At 39.8% G+C, this 19,541-nt stretch overlaps 1 protein-coding gene across 1 annotated transcript in view; it reads right to left on the reverse strand.

Annotated features, from left to right (window-relative positions):
• Positions 1–1,706: 1,706 nt before the first annotated feature.
• The window catches only part of SNX19 (sorting nexin 19), a 38,703-nt gene continuing 20,868 nt past the window's right edge, over positions 1,707–19,541 (reverse strand). The window contains exons 9-11 of the mRNA XM_039878842.1: positions 7,134–7,318; positions 6,169–6,256; positions 1,707–5,120 (exon numbers count right to left, since the gene is read on the reverse strand). Of these exons, the coding sequence (XP_039734776.1) occupies positions 4,988–5,120; positions 6,169–6,256; positions 7,134–7,318 (406 nt within the window). The 3' untranslated portion in view covers positions 1,707–4,987. The remainder of the gene's footprint in view (positions 5,121–6,168; positions 6,257–7,133; positions 7,319–19,541) is intronic.

Below are 19,541 nucleotides of genomic sequence, written 5' to 3' on the forward strand. Positions count from 1 at the left end.
TTTATACCACACACACACACACACACACACACACACACACAAAGATGGAGGCTTGCTAGCTGAACTTCACCCTTCAATGCTCTCATTCTCTCATCCACAAAGGCAGTGCAATCAACTGCTGCCTTGTGATTTCTGGCACTCCCAGAGGAAAGGAAACAGAGGCACCATGTTATGGAAAGACTTTCCTAGTTAGGCCTTAAATACAAAAGCATCATGGTTTCTCTTCCTCCCCAATTACCACTCCTTCCCTAGTTCCCATGCCCATTTGCATACAGCAGGCTTGGCCAAGCTTCCACATCCTGGAGGAACACATCCTGCTCTCATACAAAAGGAGACAAGAATAAACTAGGTCGGAGTAGGCTGCGCAAACCTGAGGCTTGGCCAAACGGGTACCTGAAGCAAGGCACCTCCAACTGCTCCCTCAGACAGAGGGCTGGGGTAATAACGTTGTTGACATTTTAAGAGCATAGCACTTGCACTTTATAAGTCTTGTTCTTATATATTCTCATTCAATTCTCAAAATGGTTTTGTTCCTTTTTCTGAAAGAAATTTAAGTTTCAATGAAGCTGTTAGCTGACCTCATAGATGATTAAGTGGCAGAGCAAGCTAGGATTTCAATCAGCTCTCAATTATCTCTTTAAGTTCATTTTACTTTATAGACCCCTGAAGCCACCTCACATATAAAAAACAGTGGGAACTGACTTGAAGAAATTAAAGGGGATCAGAACATGACTAAGACAGCAGTCAAGTTCACACGAGTCGGACTAAGAGCTGTTTACATGTGTGATCAAATCCCCTTGTTTCCTATAAACGGCTAGGAATTGTCAACCTTAATGAAAAGTACTTCTTGGAAAGATTCTTCGATGCCCACTGTATAGAGGGAAAACGGTCCCAGGTTCCTTAGTCTGCCATGCCAGACAGGCCCCCTCCCATCCGACTCCACGCAGCTGGCTTCCCAGCCTCTCTTGCCATTCTCTTCCTGCATGCTGTGCTCCTACTGTGCTGCACCACTTACAGCTCTCCATGTCTTTTTAAAAACTGGATTATGTAAAACATGCATAACAAAATTTATGATCTTATCCATTTTCAAGTGTACAGTTCAGCAGTGTTGTGTATACCAAATACTGTTGTGAATACCTCCTGAACTTTTTCATCTTGCTAAATTGAAACTGCACCCATTATACAACTCCCCACTCCCCTCCCTCCGACCTCCCACAACCACCATCCTGTCTCTATGAGTCTGACTGCTCTGGGTTCCTCAGATAAATGAAATTATGCAAGATTTGTTTTTTCTGACTACTGTCTCTACACACATTGTTCGTTGTTTCCTGTCTGAATATCCTCCCCATGCCTTCACCGGCTATTTCTAATTAACCCTTCAGGAGCCAATTTAGATATCGTCTCAGGCTTTCCGTGGTCCCCTAATCTCAATTAAGTGCTTACTATATCGTACATTAATCACACACAATTGGAGCTGTCCATGTTCTATCTCCTTGATAAAAGTTCGGGCCTCTTAATGACTTGATAAAGTGTGGTGGAAGAGCTGCGTTCTCCTTGCCATGCACCTGGGAGCTTGTTAAACATGCAGCATACTAGGTCTTTAATTAGATCCCAGGTAAATCACAGGCACATTTGAGTTTCATAAGCACTGTTCTCACCAGACAAGGGGTCTGCAAACCACTCATCAGCCAAATCTGGCCAGGTGCCTGTTTTTGTAAATAGTTTTATTGGAACACAGCCACAGTCATTTGTATATGTATTGTCTATGCTTTTATGCTACACTGGAAGGGCTGAGTAGTTGCAAATCACCATATGGCCACAAAGCCTAAAATATTTATTCTCTGGCTCCCAACCAAAAGTGTGCTGGCTCATCTACTAAACCATAGGTTTCTTAAAAGTGAGAACATGGTCTTATTTTGCTTTGTAAGCATACAGACTAGTGTAAGTTATGATACAGGCTTGAGGGTGGACTAACAAGATTTACGGCTGGTTCTGCCATTTCCTTGCCAGTGATTATGGGCAAGTCACCTCTCTGTGCCTTCTTCTGTTCCTCACCTATAAATGAGGATATATAACAGAACCTACCTTACAGGGTTGATGTGTGGGTTAAAAAAATGTATGTGAAATGCTTCAAGCAGCCCCCTCAGCAAATGTTACCTCTTAGCTAGTACCAGGTATTTTTAGAGTATCATGGGGGATTCGCTGATGTTGGTAGAATGACCCCTGTAACAGACACTGTCTATAAATAACTATTCTCTGCTCCTTCATTGCTAACATCTAATGATTTTTTTTTAGGCCAATGAATCATGAGAAGATTCTTGAAGGGCTTCTGGGAATGGTTTCCTCATTCTTTAAAAAGAAAAAGTGAGAGATGCCCCTATTCTTTCACAGATACTGTTTTGTATAAATGTGATGCCCCAAACTGCAGAAACCATAAAGGTAGATGGTCTGGGAACAGTCACAAGTTCACAATGGCAGAGCAGAAAGATGAAAAGAAAAAAAAATCTGGGCCCTTTATGAGGTCAAAATTGCTGAATCCATCAACCCTGGGGGCTTACCTACTCAGCTACTAATTTTATGGAAGGAAATAAATTCTCCTAGTAGTTTTAGTCTAAAGCATCCTAACTCCTACTGCCAAGGATCATGTTTACACATATTTTTACTCCACCCAGAACCTAACAACTGTAGTTGGGTGCAATGAAGAAAGGGAAGAGTGGTAGTAGGAAAATGAATGGATTGGGTAGGGCAAAAAAAGGATAAAAAGTATGTAGGTTATAGTGCAGGCCCAGTTCTTCATTGCCTTTTATCACTCTAAGCTGGAAGTATCTTTTCCTGGTACCTGTGACTCTCTCCCAAATGCTGATCTCCCTTGTTGTCTGAACTTGTTACCCAAGTAACAAGTTGGCAGGTTATTTCAAAGCCAGATGGGTTTTGATTATTTCCTTGGAGATATCCATTATTTCCCCTCTGGGTAGAAGGAGGGAATGAGGACAGCTTATCTTTTTGGGGCAGAGAGAGTACAGGTGTGGTCTCTTATATAACATTAAATACAAAGAAGCCTTCTTTGGTTGGAAGTGTCAAAAGATTCTGTAGAATTTATAGCCACAAGGATTTTTCTGGTGTGTCGGTTTATGTACCGGTTTTGTACCACTTCTGAGTCAGAAGTAGTAGCAGAGATTTGAAGCAGTATAGGTAGCTAAGTACACATGAGGGTAAAGCATGGGGAGAGATGGTAGAAGTCAGGACTCCACCCGCCCAGAAGAGCACCCTGGCCCTACATGGAGGTAAAGGATTAGCTCCAATAAGTCGGCTGGACTCGCTGCAATTCCTCACCACTGCAAACACTTACCAAAGACAGCCAAGCTGAGATCCTTCTGCCTGTGAGAGTCTAAGGTAGATGCTTGTAGAACTTGGAGCCATAAAATCAGTTAAAGATCAACTTCTAAGGTTAGACGGCTCCAGGAGACAGGATTTCATTCATCTCCTGGTCTTTAGGCAATAACACGCCTAAAGCCTCACCATTACAGCAGCACACATTTTCTGGTTAAAAGCCTTGGGGCAGAGGAGGGGTAGGTCTTGGGAGTGTATGGGGGAGTAAAAAGATTTTAGGACTTTCTTTCACAAACCACTTTAATTGTGTGCACGCCACCTACTTAAGTGTCTAAGAGAAACTTGACATTTGTTTTAGACACCCGTTGTCAGTCTAACCCTCCTCCAAATGGGAGGATCCACAGGCCAGTGCTAAAGGATGAGGGGTCAGCAAAGGTCTCGCAGGCAGTAATTCCCTTTAAACTGTTTTTGTCAGTTATTCACATGCATTTAATGTGTAGCACTTCCCTTATGACTGTCCCTCTGCCTCCTTCACTACCAACACTTTCTCCTAATTGTTCCATTTTTCTAATAGACACTGCCGCCTGACATGGCATCTTTGCCTTTATCACTGATGTTTTTAAAGACCAATTAGATCGATTAAGAACAGAAGTAAAAAGCTTTTTGTGGGCAATCAATTTCCTGCAAGTTTGCTAATATTATTGGATCTGACTAAAAGTTCCCTGCTGGAGACTTGTGAAGAGAGAACTCTGTCATTCCTGGGATTCCTACTGCCTGCGCATTCTCGGCAGTAGAGCGTTTCCCTTCCCCTTGGAAGCACTTAACTAAACATGAAAATTGATGTGCGATCTTGTTGAAAGAAGACAGAGAGGAGGTCACAAAAGACAAAACTCAACTGCTCTTGGGGAAGGGGTTAGGAACAAAGCTAATAAATAAAATCCTTGGTGTGATTTTCTTTCAGAAAAGGGTATAGAGGGTCAGGTGGATCTACCAGAAGCTTTGGCAGTCTGCTTTGAAGTCTTCTGGACAGGAAAAGTGCAGCCACCCATGACATCCTCTATAGGGCTCATGTGTTGGAAAACAGCCAATGCGCAAGAAGTCCCTTAAGAAATATTTCCCTTTCTTTCCTGGAATTGTTGGGAAACTAGATAGAACTCAGGGGTCTGGCTTTCAAGAGTGGTCCTCAATGAATCCCCAGTTTGCTGGTGGGAACAGAGAGCTCAGAAGATTGTCTTCTCCTCCAAGGAAATTTGGCTCTTTTTTTCTTGGTCTATCTAGAGCTTGCGTGTTGGTAGATTAGGTATATGTATGCACAGGGCCAGGCCATTGGTGAAAAATCTTATGAGGAGTACAAAAAGGGCTCCTTTCTCTACTCACGGATTCTTTTTCCAAAGAACAGGATCTACCCAACCCACTAGCGACACTTCAAACACCACAATAAAAGGTATGGCAATGGACATGCATGCAATCGGTACATATATCCTCCTATCACCTGCTACAAATGGAGGAGAACTGAGGGGAGAAACTGTGCCACTGAGACCCATGTCTTCTGAGCTACAGCCAAGATCCAAGGCACAGGCTTCCTGACTGGTTGGTGTCTGGGTGGTGGAGTAACGCTCCTTTCCTAACCTTCGAAGAACAGGTGAATAACCTATAGTTAAGGGAAGACGCCCATCCTCTTGGGGTTGCCTGTGGTATCTGAGGCAGAAGTGGTCACTGTAGATTCCTCAACTGAGGCACTGAGATCCAAGAATTCCAGGATGACGTCCCAAAGGCAGTAAATCAAATGCCTGAAACAAATGGACAAAACAACTTAGAGGAAGGTCTAGCTCAGTCAAGGGATGCTAGATCACATTTATGACATTTGTTTTCCCTCCCCCCATCCTCCATTACTGATATAACCTGATGAAGCCTCTGATGTGGAAGAAAAGTCTCTTGAATTAAAAAGGGCTATGACTCCAGTAAAGGTAGAAATAGTACCAAAGACTAAATTTTTAGGAAATTCCATATTTGTTTATATAGCTATGTTAGCATATCAGAACTGCTCTAAAGAACAGTGAGGGAGGGTAAATCCCTGTGATATCAACTTACTAAGAATTTTCAGAGCTTCTGATTACTGCTGTTTTTCATAATTAATCACTCTAGATGTACAGACAATGAGGCAAAAGCCAGGACGGTTGAGGAATGAGAGCTGATAGATGCCATCTGCTTTGGGACAGAGTTTGAGAGAGGAGTGGAGATACTAAATACTTTTCAGAGGCATTCTAGCCCAAGGTAACAGCCAGTGAATTATTCTAGGAGTATTCACCCAGCACTTCTGGTTACTTTGTCAGACTCTACCCTCATTATCTTATCTACCTCATATTAAACAGAGATAATCTCTAACACTAGCACTAATCACAGCTTTGCCATGAGGCCATAAGCCTACAGCTTAAAATCGTTATATGGCCTGTAATGGCCAGGTCAGGGAATGTTCTCGGTGTTCACAAGGACTGGCAGATGCTAGAAAAAACCATTAAGGATAACAAAAAAGCCTGGAGGGTGACGGCATTTTCGGGAGTTCATGTGGGGGCCAGCATTGAGTTCTTCCAAATGTAAATAAGAGGCTGGTCCAACATTAGCTTATGACCACAGGACCATCTGCACAGGAGCCAGTAGCATAGGTTTGAGTGTGTGTGTGTGGACCTGGACATCATACTCTGCAGTCAGGGCCCAGGGCAAGGAAAGACTGTGTCCTGTTCTTCTCAGTGTGGGCTGTTCACTTAGAAACCCTTGGCACCTCTGAGACCAGAGATGGCTTGAGTTATGTTGATATTGGGTACACACTTTTCAGCCTACCTGTTGATGAGGGGTTGCTGTAATGACTCCAAGACTAGACTCCAGCTCAGCCGGCATTTGTTCACCCCAAGGATTTCTACTAGGATATCTGAAAAGGAAAATATGGATGCAGTTTTAGTGTTACCATAGAAGACTTAGATTCTATGGAGATTATCTCCTTATGGTATCTGCTATCTTTATTCAAATGGGTATTTCTGGCATACTTCTGAACTACATAGTCATACTAAAAATCCCCAGAAAACAGAGAAAAGTTAAAAAAAAAAAAAGTTTCTTAAATTAGGTGTCTAAATAAGAATGGGCCTCAGGAAATAATTTTGTAACCTGTCGCTAAAGCGCAGGTCCTTCCGATGTAACAGCTGAGGCTAGTAACACTAAGCGACCTTGTCCGGAGCTGAGAGTTCACTACTGTACCCTGGCTAACACAGCACAGCCACACAAACTGCCTTTCCTGCCCTCTAAAAATGGTATGAAGAAAAAACCTTCTTCAGAGTTTGTTTTTATTTATTGTTACAGACCATGTACCTTACTCCAATTTATCAAGGCTGAGCTTCTGTAGGACATATATTTTCTTCCCTGGTCCCAAAGTCTACGAGTTGTCAGAGAACTCAACATTTTCAACTGGTGGGAACAGTTCTGAGACCTGCCCCTGTTGTGTAGGCAGAGCTTCCCAGACCTGCCCCACAGCTACTACCCCAAATACTTGCAGGATCTCCACCTGCTATCTATGGTGTGGTCATAGTAATCTTTTCCATTCACTCAGCATTGCTTGGGTGAGGGGTAAAAAAATTGGAGCCCTGATCATTTTACTATTAGGTTGAGAATTGGTGGGTCAACAGATTTTTGAGTCTAACGACATTTACAGCCCTTTTAAAAATAGGGAAGGACATGGGGGTATTCTGATCCAGTAGCAATGCCGGATCAGAAGGGAATAGTTATTCGAATAACCGATTTCATTACCCAATTACCTGGCAGGACTCCCATGAGGCTCTGCAGAGCCTGTTTCTCAGTAGCCACCTTTTGCTCTTGGGTCCTTACAGGCTGTGGATACTTAGGTAAAACCCCGCCAGGCCAGATGGACTCCTGAAGAAGTCGGAGGTACTGCACCCAGCGCTGTGGACACGTTAGATTAGCTACCTGCACCTCTAGCCACCTGTGGTGGAAGAGAGAAGGAAGGTCAGATAAACGTGAAGGGTGCAACAAGGTGTAAATCATGGGAGTGATCAGAATAGGGCAAAGCTAAGTAGCACCAACTGTCACAAATCAAACCAAGCCAATTCAACAATTTGGGATCATAGAAACTTAGGATGAGTAATAATGATATTGTTATTTACTCAGTGTCCACTATGAGCCACACATCGGATTAGGGGGATTACAGAACACAACGCTAAAGGGGTCTTGGTCTCCAGGCAAGGCTAGAGGCTTTCTAACTCTCCTCCAGTGGGAAGCACTGTAACTGCTCAGTAATACGTACACATAGCCCATACAGTGAAGGGTTTGATGACTACACACAAATCCCTCTCTCTCACCACCTTGTCTATATCCTGTTGGTCTTCAAGTCCCCATGACCTGTCTTGGGCATATCCTACATCTGCCCTTTGCTCATAACAGTCCTCTCACTGACAAGGCCCTCTCCTTTCCAGTAGCAGAGGTCTTCCCTTCTGGCAAGACCTGTTTAACCCTCCCTCCTCCACAAAATCCTTGACCAATCCAGCTGGAAGTGCTCTCTCTCCCCTTAGACCTCCACTGACACCTAATTGCACAGCTTTGAAACTAATATTTTACTTTGGAATATAAGTTATTTTTTCATGTGTTTATTAAGCCTTTACTTTTCCAACTAAATTATAAGCGCCACAAGAGTTCTAGATTTTACACTTCTAAAAAATTTCCTGCAGTGCCTTAGTGCTCAAGAAATGTTTACTGACTGGCAATTATAATGAAAACTTCCCCCTTTGTCTAAATTTCAAAAATGAGTCAATAACTCTGAGGGGGCATATATACCAAGTCTGCAGATCCTGCAAGGCATTTCTACCTTATTCTTTATCCTATTTTCGCATGTTTTCACAGTGATGTGGTCACTAGCTAAAATTCAAGACCACTGAGGCCTCCTTCGCATGTACTATGGTTGATACTGGCATGGCTGTGACTGTAATGGATGGACCATCAACTGCTTCTACTCATGGTTGGGAGGAAGACTCTTTGGTACAGCACCACATGGCAGCTCATGCCATTGCTCCTATACCCGAGTCACTTGTCACTCTTCCAAGAGCAGAGAGGGCTGCCAAGGAAAACTTTATTTAACCTCCACTCTGCCAGACAGTCTGCATTCCACTCAAGCTAGGCATTCCAGTGTTGGGGGCTGCAATTCCCCTAGTCCAGGGCTCACAAATGACTCTAAGAATAGTAAGTCTGAAAGGTAATGGCAGGGCAAGAATGGCAGACATTGATGGAGATCAAGAGCGGTACAAAGCTGCTCTTGCCCAAAATAGCCATCAAGATCGTATTAGTTATTATTAGGGCTGCATCTCCTTTTTATAGGGCTTCTCATTCAGTGAGTCTAAGATGCCTGATGAAAGAGATCCAGCCACAAGAATTCCTGTTCCTGTTTATAGAAGACGGTCGCCAAAGGGGTTGGATGCAATGACCTGATCTGGTTCTCTGCAGGGAAGCAAGTGACCCAACTCTCTTACCCCAAGTTCTCTTCTTCACCTTAAGCCACATGTACTTGTTAACTTTTGCTAAATTGAATGATGAGTACTAGGGTGTCATCTAAGTGATCTGAGGTAGAAGGGCTAGGATTTGAAAACCAAAATCTTTAAGTCCTCCAAAGAGCCAGAATCCTGAACAAAAAACCTTTAGCTAGAATTAGTTCTGGCTCAGTTTTTCATTCACATATACATACAATAAGCCAGTCTGCTCTTACTTTTGGAGCCAATAATGCCTGCAACTCAATTTTTCAAAGGTATCTTGGCATCCACTCAACCCTTCCTAGACTAAGCATACTATCCAACAGCAAATCTGGGTACCTTGGTCATTTTCTGTGCACGTCTCATAATATATGAGCCTGACTGTATTGAATTAATGTTAATTCACCTAATGGAAACAGGACTTTTCGCTGCACTATGTGACTTAGTGACTGAAGCATAGAAATGCACAATAAACTTTAGCATTTGGCAAACTAAGAATTTCTAAATTTATACATATCTACAGGACTACGGCTTAAACTCTAAGTGAGAATGTCAGGAAGAAGAATCAAACTACGATAAAGTAAAAATAAGCCCTTGATGATGAGGATGAGTCAGTGAATCAAACTGAGTTGTAGGATTTGACTAAGATAACAAGCAGAACTGACAAAGATGACTAAAATCTCCAAGTTAAATATCAACTGCTCATAAAGTATCACTGTCAAGTACTATAAACCCTGAGGCACAGAACTGATGTACAGAAAGCCCTAGAAGAGTCAGTCCCAGAAATATAAGAAATAGGACTTATGCAAACTGGCAGAAATAAAACAAACTTCACGTCTAAAAAGAGAAATATAGTTTAGAAAGTGGTTTCTATTTGCTAGGTGCTACAGTTTGTTTTCCTTATTCTTTTTCATACCCCAAAGGCAAAAGACAAAAATCACACATACTTGTACCACACAGATTTACACATTCCTTCTCTTCAGGATTCTCCTCTTGCCCAGGTTCTTCCCTCCTCTAAGAAAACAGAGGCTTTCTCCTGGATGTTAGCCTGCAATTAATCTGGTTTCATCCCTAGCCCTAGGCAGCCCATGGAGAAGACCAGGGCAGTAAATCTTTCCTGCTCACATAACTTCTGAGATACAGTATCTCTTTACAAATAATAAATATCTCAATCCGAAAGGAAAAAATGATCAAGCCTAAACCAAGAAAATCACCACCACCCCACCCCTACTACCATTGCTAAAACTTGCCTTGCCTTTCAGACAATACAAAAACTCTGAGCTGTAGAGCAATTTCTAAGGCATGCTTTATTATTAAATACAATGCCTTTCTTAAATTGTGAATTACATCTCATTTGCTATGCCCAACACCGAACATAGAACCAATAATTGATAAGAACGAAGAGGGCGGGGGTTTCTTCACTCAATGATCTCTTCTCTCCATTTTCTCTTTCTTTTATTCACAAAGTGAAGCTCCATACACACCACCAGTGCTTTATCTAACTTCATGAATTTCTTAGTCCTGCTCAGTCTATTCTGAAACTGAGCTAGAGTAGGGAAAGCGGAGAGATTAGGCTTTGTAGTATCACAGAGAGACAGATGTTTTAACTCCTCCTCATTAATTCTCTTGATCTCTCTATTCCACATGTTGTCTTTCTATTCTTAATATAGGAGTGAGAAGGTTAAAAAGAAATCTGTGTCCTTATAGTTATCTTGAAGCGAAAGGAATGAAATTTATGTGTCTGAAGTCCAATGTATCACAGGAGCTTTCCAGTATCAGTTTCTGGAATCTATTACGCTAAAAGAAATCTAGAGTTTCAAGGTAGATACACACACACACACACACACACACACACACACACACACACACACACACTCCTCTTTATAATTTATTATGAATTATTTATAAGGAATCATTTAGTAAATACAAATGCTATTGTTTATGTAATACGAGACACATGAGGTAAATACACTAAAATAAATATGGCAGAGAAGAGCCTCAAATAGCATTGGTTTTCTTTTCTACTACTATTCCAGTTCTAATATTTCATTTAGGGATATTTCCTCACACTATCCTACCTTTTTCCCCAAAGAAAAGAAGAAGAAAAAAACCCAAACCGGGTCTGTTCGGTCAGGCCATCTCTGAATGACTCAGAGCAAATGAAAGCCTTACTAGTAGGTCTAGAAATAGGCAACAAAGTGAGAAAAAAACAACAGATTGACACTGAGACATTCAAGAGCTTCTCTGATGCCAAACATGGAAGGAGTGAGGATGTAGAGATTAAGGCTTTCCATTATACTGGGAGTGCATGTCTCATCCATGTTCAAAAGAACCTGGTTTGAAATAGCTATAGATAGAAGAATGAAGCAGTGGCTAAAAAATGAAACAGTTTAATACTAGGCTTAAGATGGCACTTCAAGGTTAGTGGAAGGTCAGTTCCCATCAAAACAGCAGAATTAAATCTCATAAGTAGGGGAGAAAGATTTAAAGACCATGTCTAATCTAATTAGCCAGATTTCCTTCACTTCTTTTTTAAGAGCCGCTATGGCTGAGTGAGGAAGGGCCCTGGGTAAGTATGGCTTAATGGAGAAGATCGGGGACAAGGATAGTGAAATCATAACACAGAAAATATTCCTAAGAGCAATGACAATATTCTAACGAAAATGCCTGGTGCAGTCTGCAAAGAAAATAACAGACAGTCATTCCTTGCACCATTTTTATCCCCTGGGCTGTACCTCTGTAGACAACCCAAGGGCAATTACGTTTCAACTTCATCGTAAGGTACCAAATACAGTTCAAAGAAAGAAAAAAGGATGGTCAGGTTAAAGCTTCTATTATTCTAAACAGGTCTACAGTAGATTAGAAGTGTCAACTCATTTTATTACCCTTAGAGCAGGGTTTTCCAACCTTGGCACTACTGATGTTTTGGACTGCTAATTATTGTGGAGGGCTGTCCTGTACATTATTAAATGTTTAGCAGCATCCCTAACTGCCTCCCTCCCCAACACAATCAGTGTTGTAAGTCAATCAATGATGTCTCTAGACAATGACACATGTCCTCTGAGAGACAAAATCGCTCTCCGTTGAGAATCACTGCATTAGACTAAGGGTCTTTTGGATACAATGTATCAGGACACTTTTATAGTCGTTTTAAAACTGGTGTTTATAGCACAATATTTTTCAAATTGTAGGATGAACAGCATTTGAGGCCATATAATCCTTTGTGGTTTGTGACATTTAAACACATCTAAATAGAAACAGACTAGAAAACATTAAAGTGCATCTCATGTTTCGGGACCTTTTTTTCATATATGTATGTATATACGGATATAACAGATATATATCTGTGTGTATATGTGTGCATGTGTGTGTTCACAATGGGTCACGATGTAAAAAAATTATTTACTGTGGGTTGAAATTTAAAAAAAAGTTTGAAAAGCACTAATATGTATAAAAAATTAGGAATTACAAGAAAAGGGGTAAAAAAGCCCAAGCCACATTTTTAGCCTCCTGGAAACACTCCCCACCTCCACCTACCCCCAAGCACCCTGTAAAATGTTTACAATGGCATAAACCATGAACGCTGTAGCCACAATCCTAGTGCATTACTATGAGTATTTGCTCATTAAATCAATAGCCCCAATCTATAGGGTAGAGAGAAAGGCCATCTTGAGGGTGATGGTGTGGATCCAGGGCATTCCCATTAAAGAAGCTGTTTTTGCTAATTTCACACCTGATAAAAGTAACACTTTTCTTCCCTCTGATTCCCTTCCCAGGCCTCTGCCTTCCTGCCCTAGCCCCTTCTTGTGTTTATACAGTTCCTCCATGGCTGCTCTCAGCTCTAGGCTTCTCAGTTCTATAACTAGCCAGACCCAGGTCACTCAGCTGTGTCTGAGAAAGTCCTGCATTGTTGCCCTCTGACTCTTTTGTTGCCCTGTATTGGGATAAGAATGAGGAGTAAATAAACTTCAAAGGCAAGAAACTCCTGTTTCTTCCTCTCAATGACTATTGTAAAATGCAAAATGGTTCATGGAGCCTACATAATTTCTTCTTTGATTTTTGCTTTTATGTTTTAAATCACAGATCCACATCTTTAAAACACATGCTTCAAGGGTAGACTAAATACTGCCTTAACCCCATGATTTAAGAATCTGAGTTCCGTACTTCTATATCAGCCACAAAGAGTTTTTGTTACAACTTATGGATATAAAATATACATTAAGAAATGAAGCATTACTAATCAAGGATTAAGAATTATCTTAAGAAGTCACCAATCCCAATCTCATCAATTCATACATGAAAACATAGAGAACCTAGAAGGAACATTTCATAATAAGAGACTACTTCAGAGTTGGAAGAAAATGTAGAGGTTATCCCTATCCAACCTCCTCACAAAGCAGTATCATGTGAAGTATCATGGCATAGCCAAGGGTTCTGGCCTCTGGATCCAGAAAGCTGGGCTTTTATCTTAGCTCCACCACCAATTAGGAATGCAACTTTAAGGAAGTTGCTTAATTCTTGAAAAGGATCATTTCAATTCATTAGAGAGGCTTCTTAAATACTGGCAACCAAAATCTACTTCCTTGCAACTTCTAGTCATTGCTCCTACTTCTACCCGCTGAAGTTAACAGGGTTTACTGAAGTTACCAGGTCAAATCTCTCTTTCATAAAACAACACTTCGTGTTTTTAAATACATCTATCATTTCTCTCCTAAGTCTCTTCTATCAGCTATATATCGTCGATTCCACCAACCTCAAAATTGAGTATACCATAAGGTTGAGCACACAGAAGACACTCAATAAATGTCTGATGAATGAAGGAGAGAAATGAACCACTTGTCATCCTGGTTCTATCCTCTGGGTGTATGCTGCTTTGTTATTCTCTTAAAACAGAGTACCCAGAACTAAACACAATCGCCAGATGTGCCCTAACCAGCAAAGAATGCAGAGACTTAGTGCTTTTCCTGAACCAGGTACTATATTTCTATCACTATAGCTGAAGGCTGTGTTGGCCTTTGGGGCATACAAATCAAAGCACTGACTCATACTGAGTTTGTAGTCAACTTAGAACCCTACCTCTCCATACACACTTTAACAAAAAATTATATGTCTATCTGTTAAGCCTAGTCTTGCCCTTTTATACTTGTGCAATTAAAAAAAATATATCTTTAATATTTTAAATATTTATTTCTATTAAATTTCATCTTGTTGGTTTTAGACTATCATTCTAGCCTTAATATTTATTTCTATTAAATTCCATCTTGTTGGTTTTAGACTATCATTCTAGCCTTTTGAAATCTTTTTAAATCTTGATTTTTGTCATCCAGAGTATTAATTGTACCTTTAAGATTAGTTATTTGCAAATTTACTGATAAAGAATTTAATAGGGTAACAGAGCAATGCTCTATCACTAGAAATTTCCCTTCAGGTTGACATCAATTTATTATATAGCCTTAGGCTAAATATACTCAACTAGCCACAAATCACTTAAAAGTACTACAGTCTAGGTAGGCTATGTATATCCATTCTGTCTGCATGGGTATTACAAAAATATGGCAAAAACTTGTTGAAATACATATACAATGTAACAACTAACACACTCCTTTTGTTTAATGGTCTAATAATCCTGCTAAAGAAATTAAAAAACAAACAAACCATATTTATCAGGCGGGACACGTTCCCATTGAATGCATACCAGTTTCTAAGGTTCGCCATTCCCTTCTCAAGTGTTCACAAGATGTATACTTAATAAACCGTTTTAGAAATGTCCAGAGATGAATGTCAAATTCAACAACCTACATCCATTTTTTAAAAGGCATGATATTTTTCCATCTCCAATACATCTCCACATGATAATTTTCTTAATGATCTTATATCTTCATGATAAATAAACATTTCTCAGTTCCACAGAATATAATTCATCTGGATCAGGTACATGAGCTTTAGAATAGGTTAAATGCTCTCTTATTTTCATTCCTATTTTAGTTTTCAATTCTAGTTTAATCATGTTTGTTCAATGCTTCTTGTTAGACCATTTTCTTTAATGGAGAAAAGAGAAATCAAATAGCCTAGCAAACAGCAGACCAATTTATTGTTGAATGAGTGAAAAATTGCTTTCTCAATGTTACCAGTTAATACCACAACATCTGTTGCAAACAGTTTACCTATATTTTCATTGTTCTTCTTGTTTAAAAAAAAATTTTTTTTTTTAAATTTTTTTCCCCCTAACATTTACCCACAACTTCAGCTCCTTCTGTTTAAGCTTACTGGACACCATTCTTATTAATTCTATTGTTATTTTTTGGTATTACTCAGTATATGTTCCTTCTCTCTATTTTTTCAATCTGATGTTCATCTTCAGTCTGAACTGTTAACTACTCTGTTTTCATTTGATGCTGATTCTTTCCTTACTCATTGGAATTGTGTTTAATTTGGTTATTCCATTTACTCAAAACACATTGATTAAGCTTCTTTTAAGTGCCAAAAGAATAAGTTTGCAAGGTTTAGGGAGCAGGAATCTCATTTAATTCATTTTTATATCTTCCTTAGGATTTACCATAATAGTGCCATTCAATGTGATAAACAATCAAATATTTACTGAATGAATAAATCCTAGTTCACAACTCTCATTGATAACTTCTGGTATTAAAATTTTAAGTTCAATTTTTATTATGATATAGAAAACAGTACTATTATTTATCTCATATTCTGTTATATTATCCTGTGAATTCTAGTATCTCTAATCCACCTCTGCTTTCCCTTCTCTCTCAGCTCTTTTCCATAATATCCAGTTTTAGCTATCTCGATTTTTTTTTCCAGCTTCTTCCTCTTTATCGAGTTGGTGGGTCTCCTGCCAAGTATCTTTTTCCTACTATCCTTGAGTTATGTATGCTCTATCTGTAGTCAAGAATATATCATGTGCCAAGGTACAGAAAATTTAAAAACCTTCCCTTTTCACTAGCTACACAGTTAACTGTTCATTCTATATTTTCCTTTTTCTTCCCAAGACAAAACTTATAGATAGAAGAAAAGATGAAAATACAATCTGAGTCCCCAGGTCCTTAAGTTTTTTCTCAAGAAGCTCAAAATTATTAGATATAGTCCATGCTTCCTCATGTGTCATTTATTTTTATATAAAAGTAGATAATAATCTATTGATTTAATAACAAGACTTTTAATCACAAATCAGATATACTGTTTAGAAAGATATATCGTCCTATTAGTTATGCTTTTTAATCCACAAGGTAGAAAACTGAGTCATTCTTGATTTCTCCTTCTCCTTGACTTGAAATGTTTTCTTAAATGTTTTCAGAGAATCAGCAATATTTAAATGCTTTTTCTAAGTTATAAAACTGATCATGCCATCATTTGTTTGTTTGTAAATGGTTTCCCACCCAAGGAGGAACAAACTATGTTTTTTGAGTGACGCATACGGCTCTGGATGAGTTGGTGCCTATTAACCTCTTCAGTGTAATCTTTGGCCCATTTTGCTGCATACCTTATAGTCCTAATTATACTTGAATTCTTCTTTGAGTACCACAAATATACCATACTCTGCCTTTAATGCTCTATTTTCCAATGTCTGCTCTCAACTTTCCTTCATCCTTTAAATCCTATCTCAGACATCATGTATTCTGTAAGCACTCCCCGGGCCTCTCATAATTGATTACTTAGTCCCTTCTCTGAATCACATATAGAGTTCTTTTTAAAGTCTTAATTTATACTATAAGTCCTTATTTATAAGGTAACTTCCAACAGAATATTAAACTTCCTAGGGTAGTAATTTGGGGTCTCTTTTGGTATTTTGATCACTTAACATAGTGTCTGGCACAGAGTAGGTAATCAATAAATATTAGTTACTAAGTGAATTAATGCCATATGTGGGACAAACACAGCTCAAAATAAGCTTTGCAAAAGGTGAACATCAGAATACTTAAAGCAGCAGCAGAATAGCAAGCTCGTAATTCTTTGTACTTGAGGAGGACAATAATAGATTAAAAGAAATAGTGGACAATCTAGAAATCCTTTGTATTTGGCATTTTATATGTATTTATGTAAACATCTGCCAGATTTATTTTCCTAATAATTTTTTGTTTAGGCTAATGTTAAAATTAAACTGTGTGCCAATACACCAGCTGTAGGGTAGATGTTGTAAGAAGTACGCTGGGTAATAAGTCAGTTAAACTAGAATTAAGCATTCATCATGAATAATCTATACAATTCACACCTGATTACACATCCCCCTGGAAAGGAAAAAAGGTAGAAGGCAAGGGTGTGGGTCAGCCATGCTTCATGTCTGGCACACTCTATAAATTCTAGAAAAGAAAGACAGCTGCCAGCAGCCTATGTTTTTGTTAAGTTTTCCTGGCAAACAGGCCCAGAAGATAAAAGAGACTAAAAGTCAAACAAAAGCGAAGGGGTTATGAACACTGTGAGTCATACTTGTATTTTGGGAAGTGCCCCTGATGGATAGAGTAGCATCAAATTGATCCAAAGCCATTACTTAAAAGACTAGTAATAAGAAAAAGAGGTAGCCGAATGGCAAAAAACGACGAAAAGCAAAGGTCAGGCTACCTTTCCAGCAAATACAGAATGAGAGGGAGGCACTGGGGGTTCTGTGTTCATGGGACAAATGAGACTGACTGCAAAGGGAGATCTCTCGAAATCTGTTCTAGATTATTGTGACACCGTTAGGATTCCAATTTGAAAGTTTATCACACAAATATAGTATACCTCTGAAGACCTTCAAATCAATTTTCCTCAGCCCCATACTATGTTGCTATCAATGCACTATAATCTAGCTCTGAAAAATCAGGGCTAATAGACTTTAAAGCTGGGCAAAACCAAAGTCATACTTTTTGGATGACTGCCTGCTATTCATATGATCTAAGTAAAAGCAGCAGCAGGACATCTTTCTCACGACCAATGAATCCCTCAGAGTCTCTGGAACAGCCAATTCCTTTGCTCCAAGCCTAAGAGATTCCTCTGTCAGGAAGAAGTCGCGACAGTTTTCACCTCAATATAGAGCATAAAACAGATTCACACCTGTGTGAGGAAAAGACTCCGCAGCCAGAAGAGGCTTTGCACAGACAGTATATTGTACTGAGTGAAACTTAACACTGAAAAGATACAAACAGGTTTGAGCTTGGCTTAACCACTTAAACGCTGAATGAACTCTGAGTTCTGGCTTCCTTCTTAATGAAATGGACTAATTCTCGCCTTGTCTTCTTCACAAGTAACCAAGATCAAATGAGAAAAATGAAGGCAGTTTTCAGAGTGCTTGTGTGTTTATGCATGTGTCAGAGAAAGATTCCTTTGGATCCTCTTTAAAAATCCTACCAGATCCAAGGATCTAAATGGTATTTTAAAAAGACTGCAGAGGGACAGACTCCATGGGGTTATGGGTGATTTGAAGACTGTTTTTGAAATCTTTCTTAAAACTAGATCTTTATACACTAATCAATGAAACTTTCACTAGTAGGGACTGCAGGATCCAAAATGAATCCTTCTTTCTTTCTTTGGTTCCCTGTAAACAGCAAGTCTGGCTCATTCCATGGCCTGGCTCATTCTCCGTCACCAGGTAGATATTCTGACCCTTTTCTCAGTGCCTAGGGCAGAGAAGCAGGTGGAGAAGGAGAAGGCTAATTAAAATGGCCACCCATTTAAAGGAATATCAAGTCTGGTGGAGGGGAAAGGGCAGGGAGAGGGAGAGAACTGCTTAAAGCTGGAGCACTGGGAAGACAAGCAAGACATAAAGGAGAGCAGGAGGCAGGAGTTTAATAACTCTCGACAACTAGACCCTCTGTTTTTCCTGGTGACCTTACCTCACAGGGGGCTCTTCAGGTTCTGCTCTGGGCAAAAGCTACCAATACAGGAGAGGAGGGAAGATTGGAGAAGGGACAGGTGATAAGTATGTGCTCTACTGGACTGGCCAGGCCCCCAACTCCTACAAATAATACTGATCACAGATTTAGAGTACGTTCAACCATGATTTGGAAGAGAAGAATTAGGGACTGTATTTAAATAAGTCATGGTAGACTTTCAAATTATGCTGTGGTTAGAAAACAAGGCGGGGAGAAGAGGCAGTGGTTGAGGGGCTCATCCTTGTGGGTGAAAAAGGGGTCACATACTAAACCTGACAAGCTCAGGGGAGGCCCATGTGGCAGCCCTTATGAACCCAGAGACCAAAGGAACCACACAAGTCGGTCTGAACATAAAAATTCCTAACTAAAAGCAGATCATGATGGGTAGTCACATCCTACTGCAGCTTCCTTGACAAAGGGCAATCTTTACCTTTTAAATTGTCTATTGTCTTTGTGCATCTAAGATAACAGACCTTTGAAATGTCAGAGTAATTTTCTTTTCCAGACTCCTTGAAGGCATGAGACCACAGATCATGCTGTTATCTTGTTCTCTGCATACCATCTCTATGTGCTGTAAATGTTAACTATCCTGTACCTACCACTGTAAGAGAAGTATGTTTCCCTATTTTGCCTTTTTATCCAATCCCAGAGATTTCCCTGCTTTGCTTTCTTTTGCCTCCCTAAACTACCACCAATGACTTTCATGTAACCCTCCTTATGTCACTTCCTCCTTTGATTCTAATGTAAAAATAAGATGCAAAACTGCCATTCTCTGGCACATTTTCTCAATCCGTTGAGATTTTTCTTTCTGGCAACTGTCATCAGT

The sequence above is a fragment of the Pteropus medius genome, unplaced genomic scaffold (genome assembly GCF_902729225.1).
Source record: "Pteropus medius unplaced genomic scaffold, Ma_sr-lr_union100, whole genome shotgun sequence".
In the NCBI taxonomy this organism is placed as follows: Eukaryota; Metazoa; Chordata; class Mammalia; order Chiroptera; family Pteropodidae; genus Pteropus; species Pteropus medius.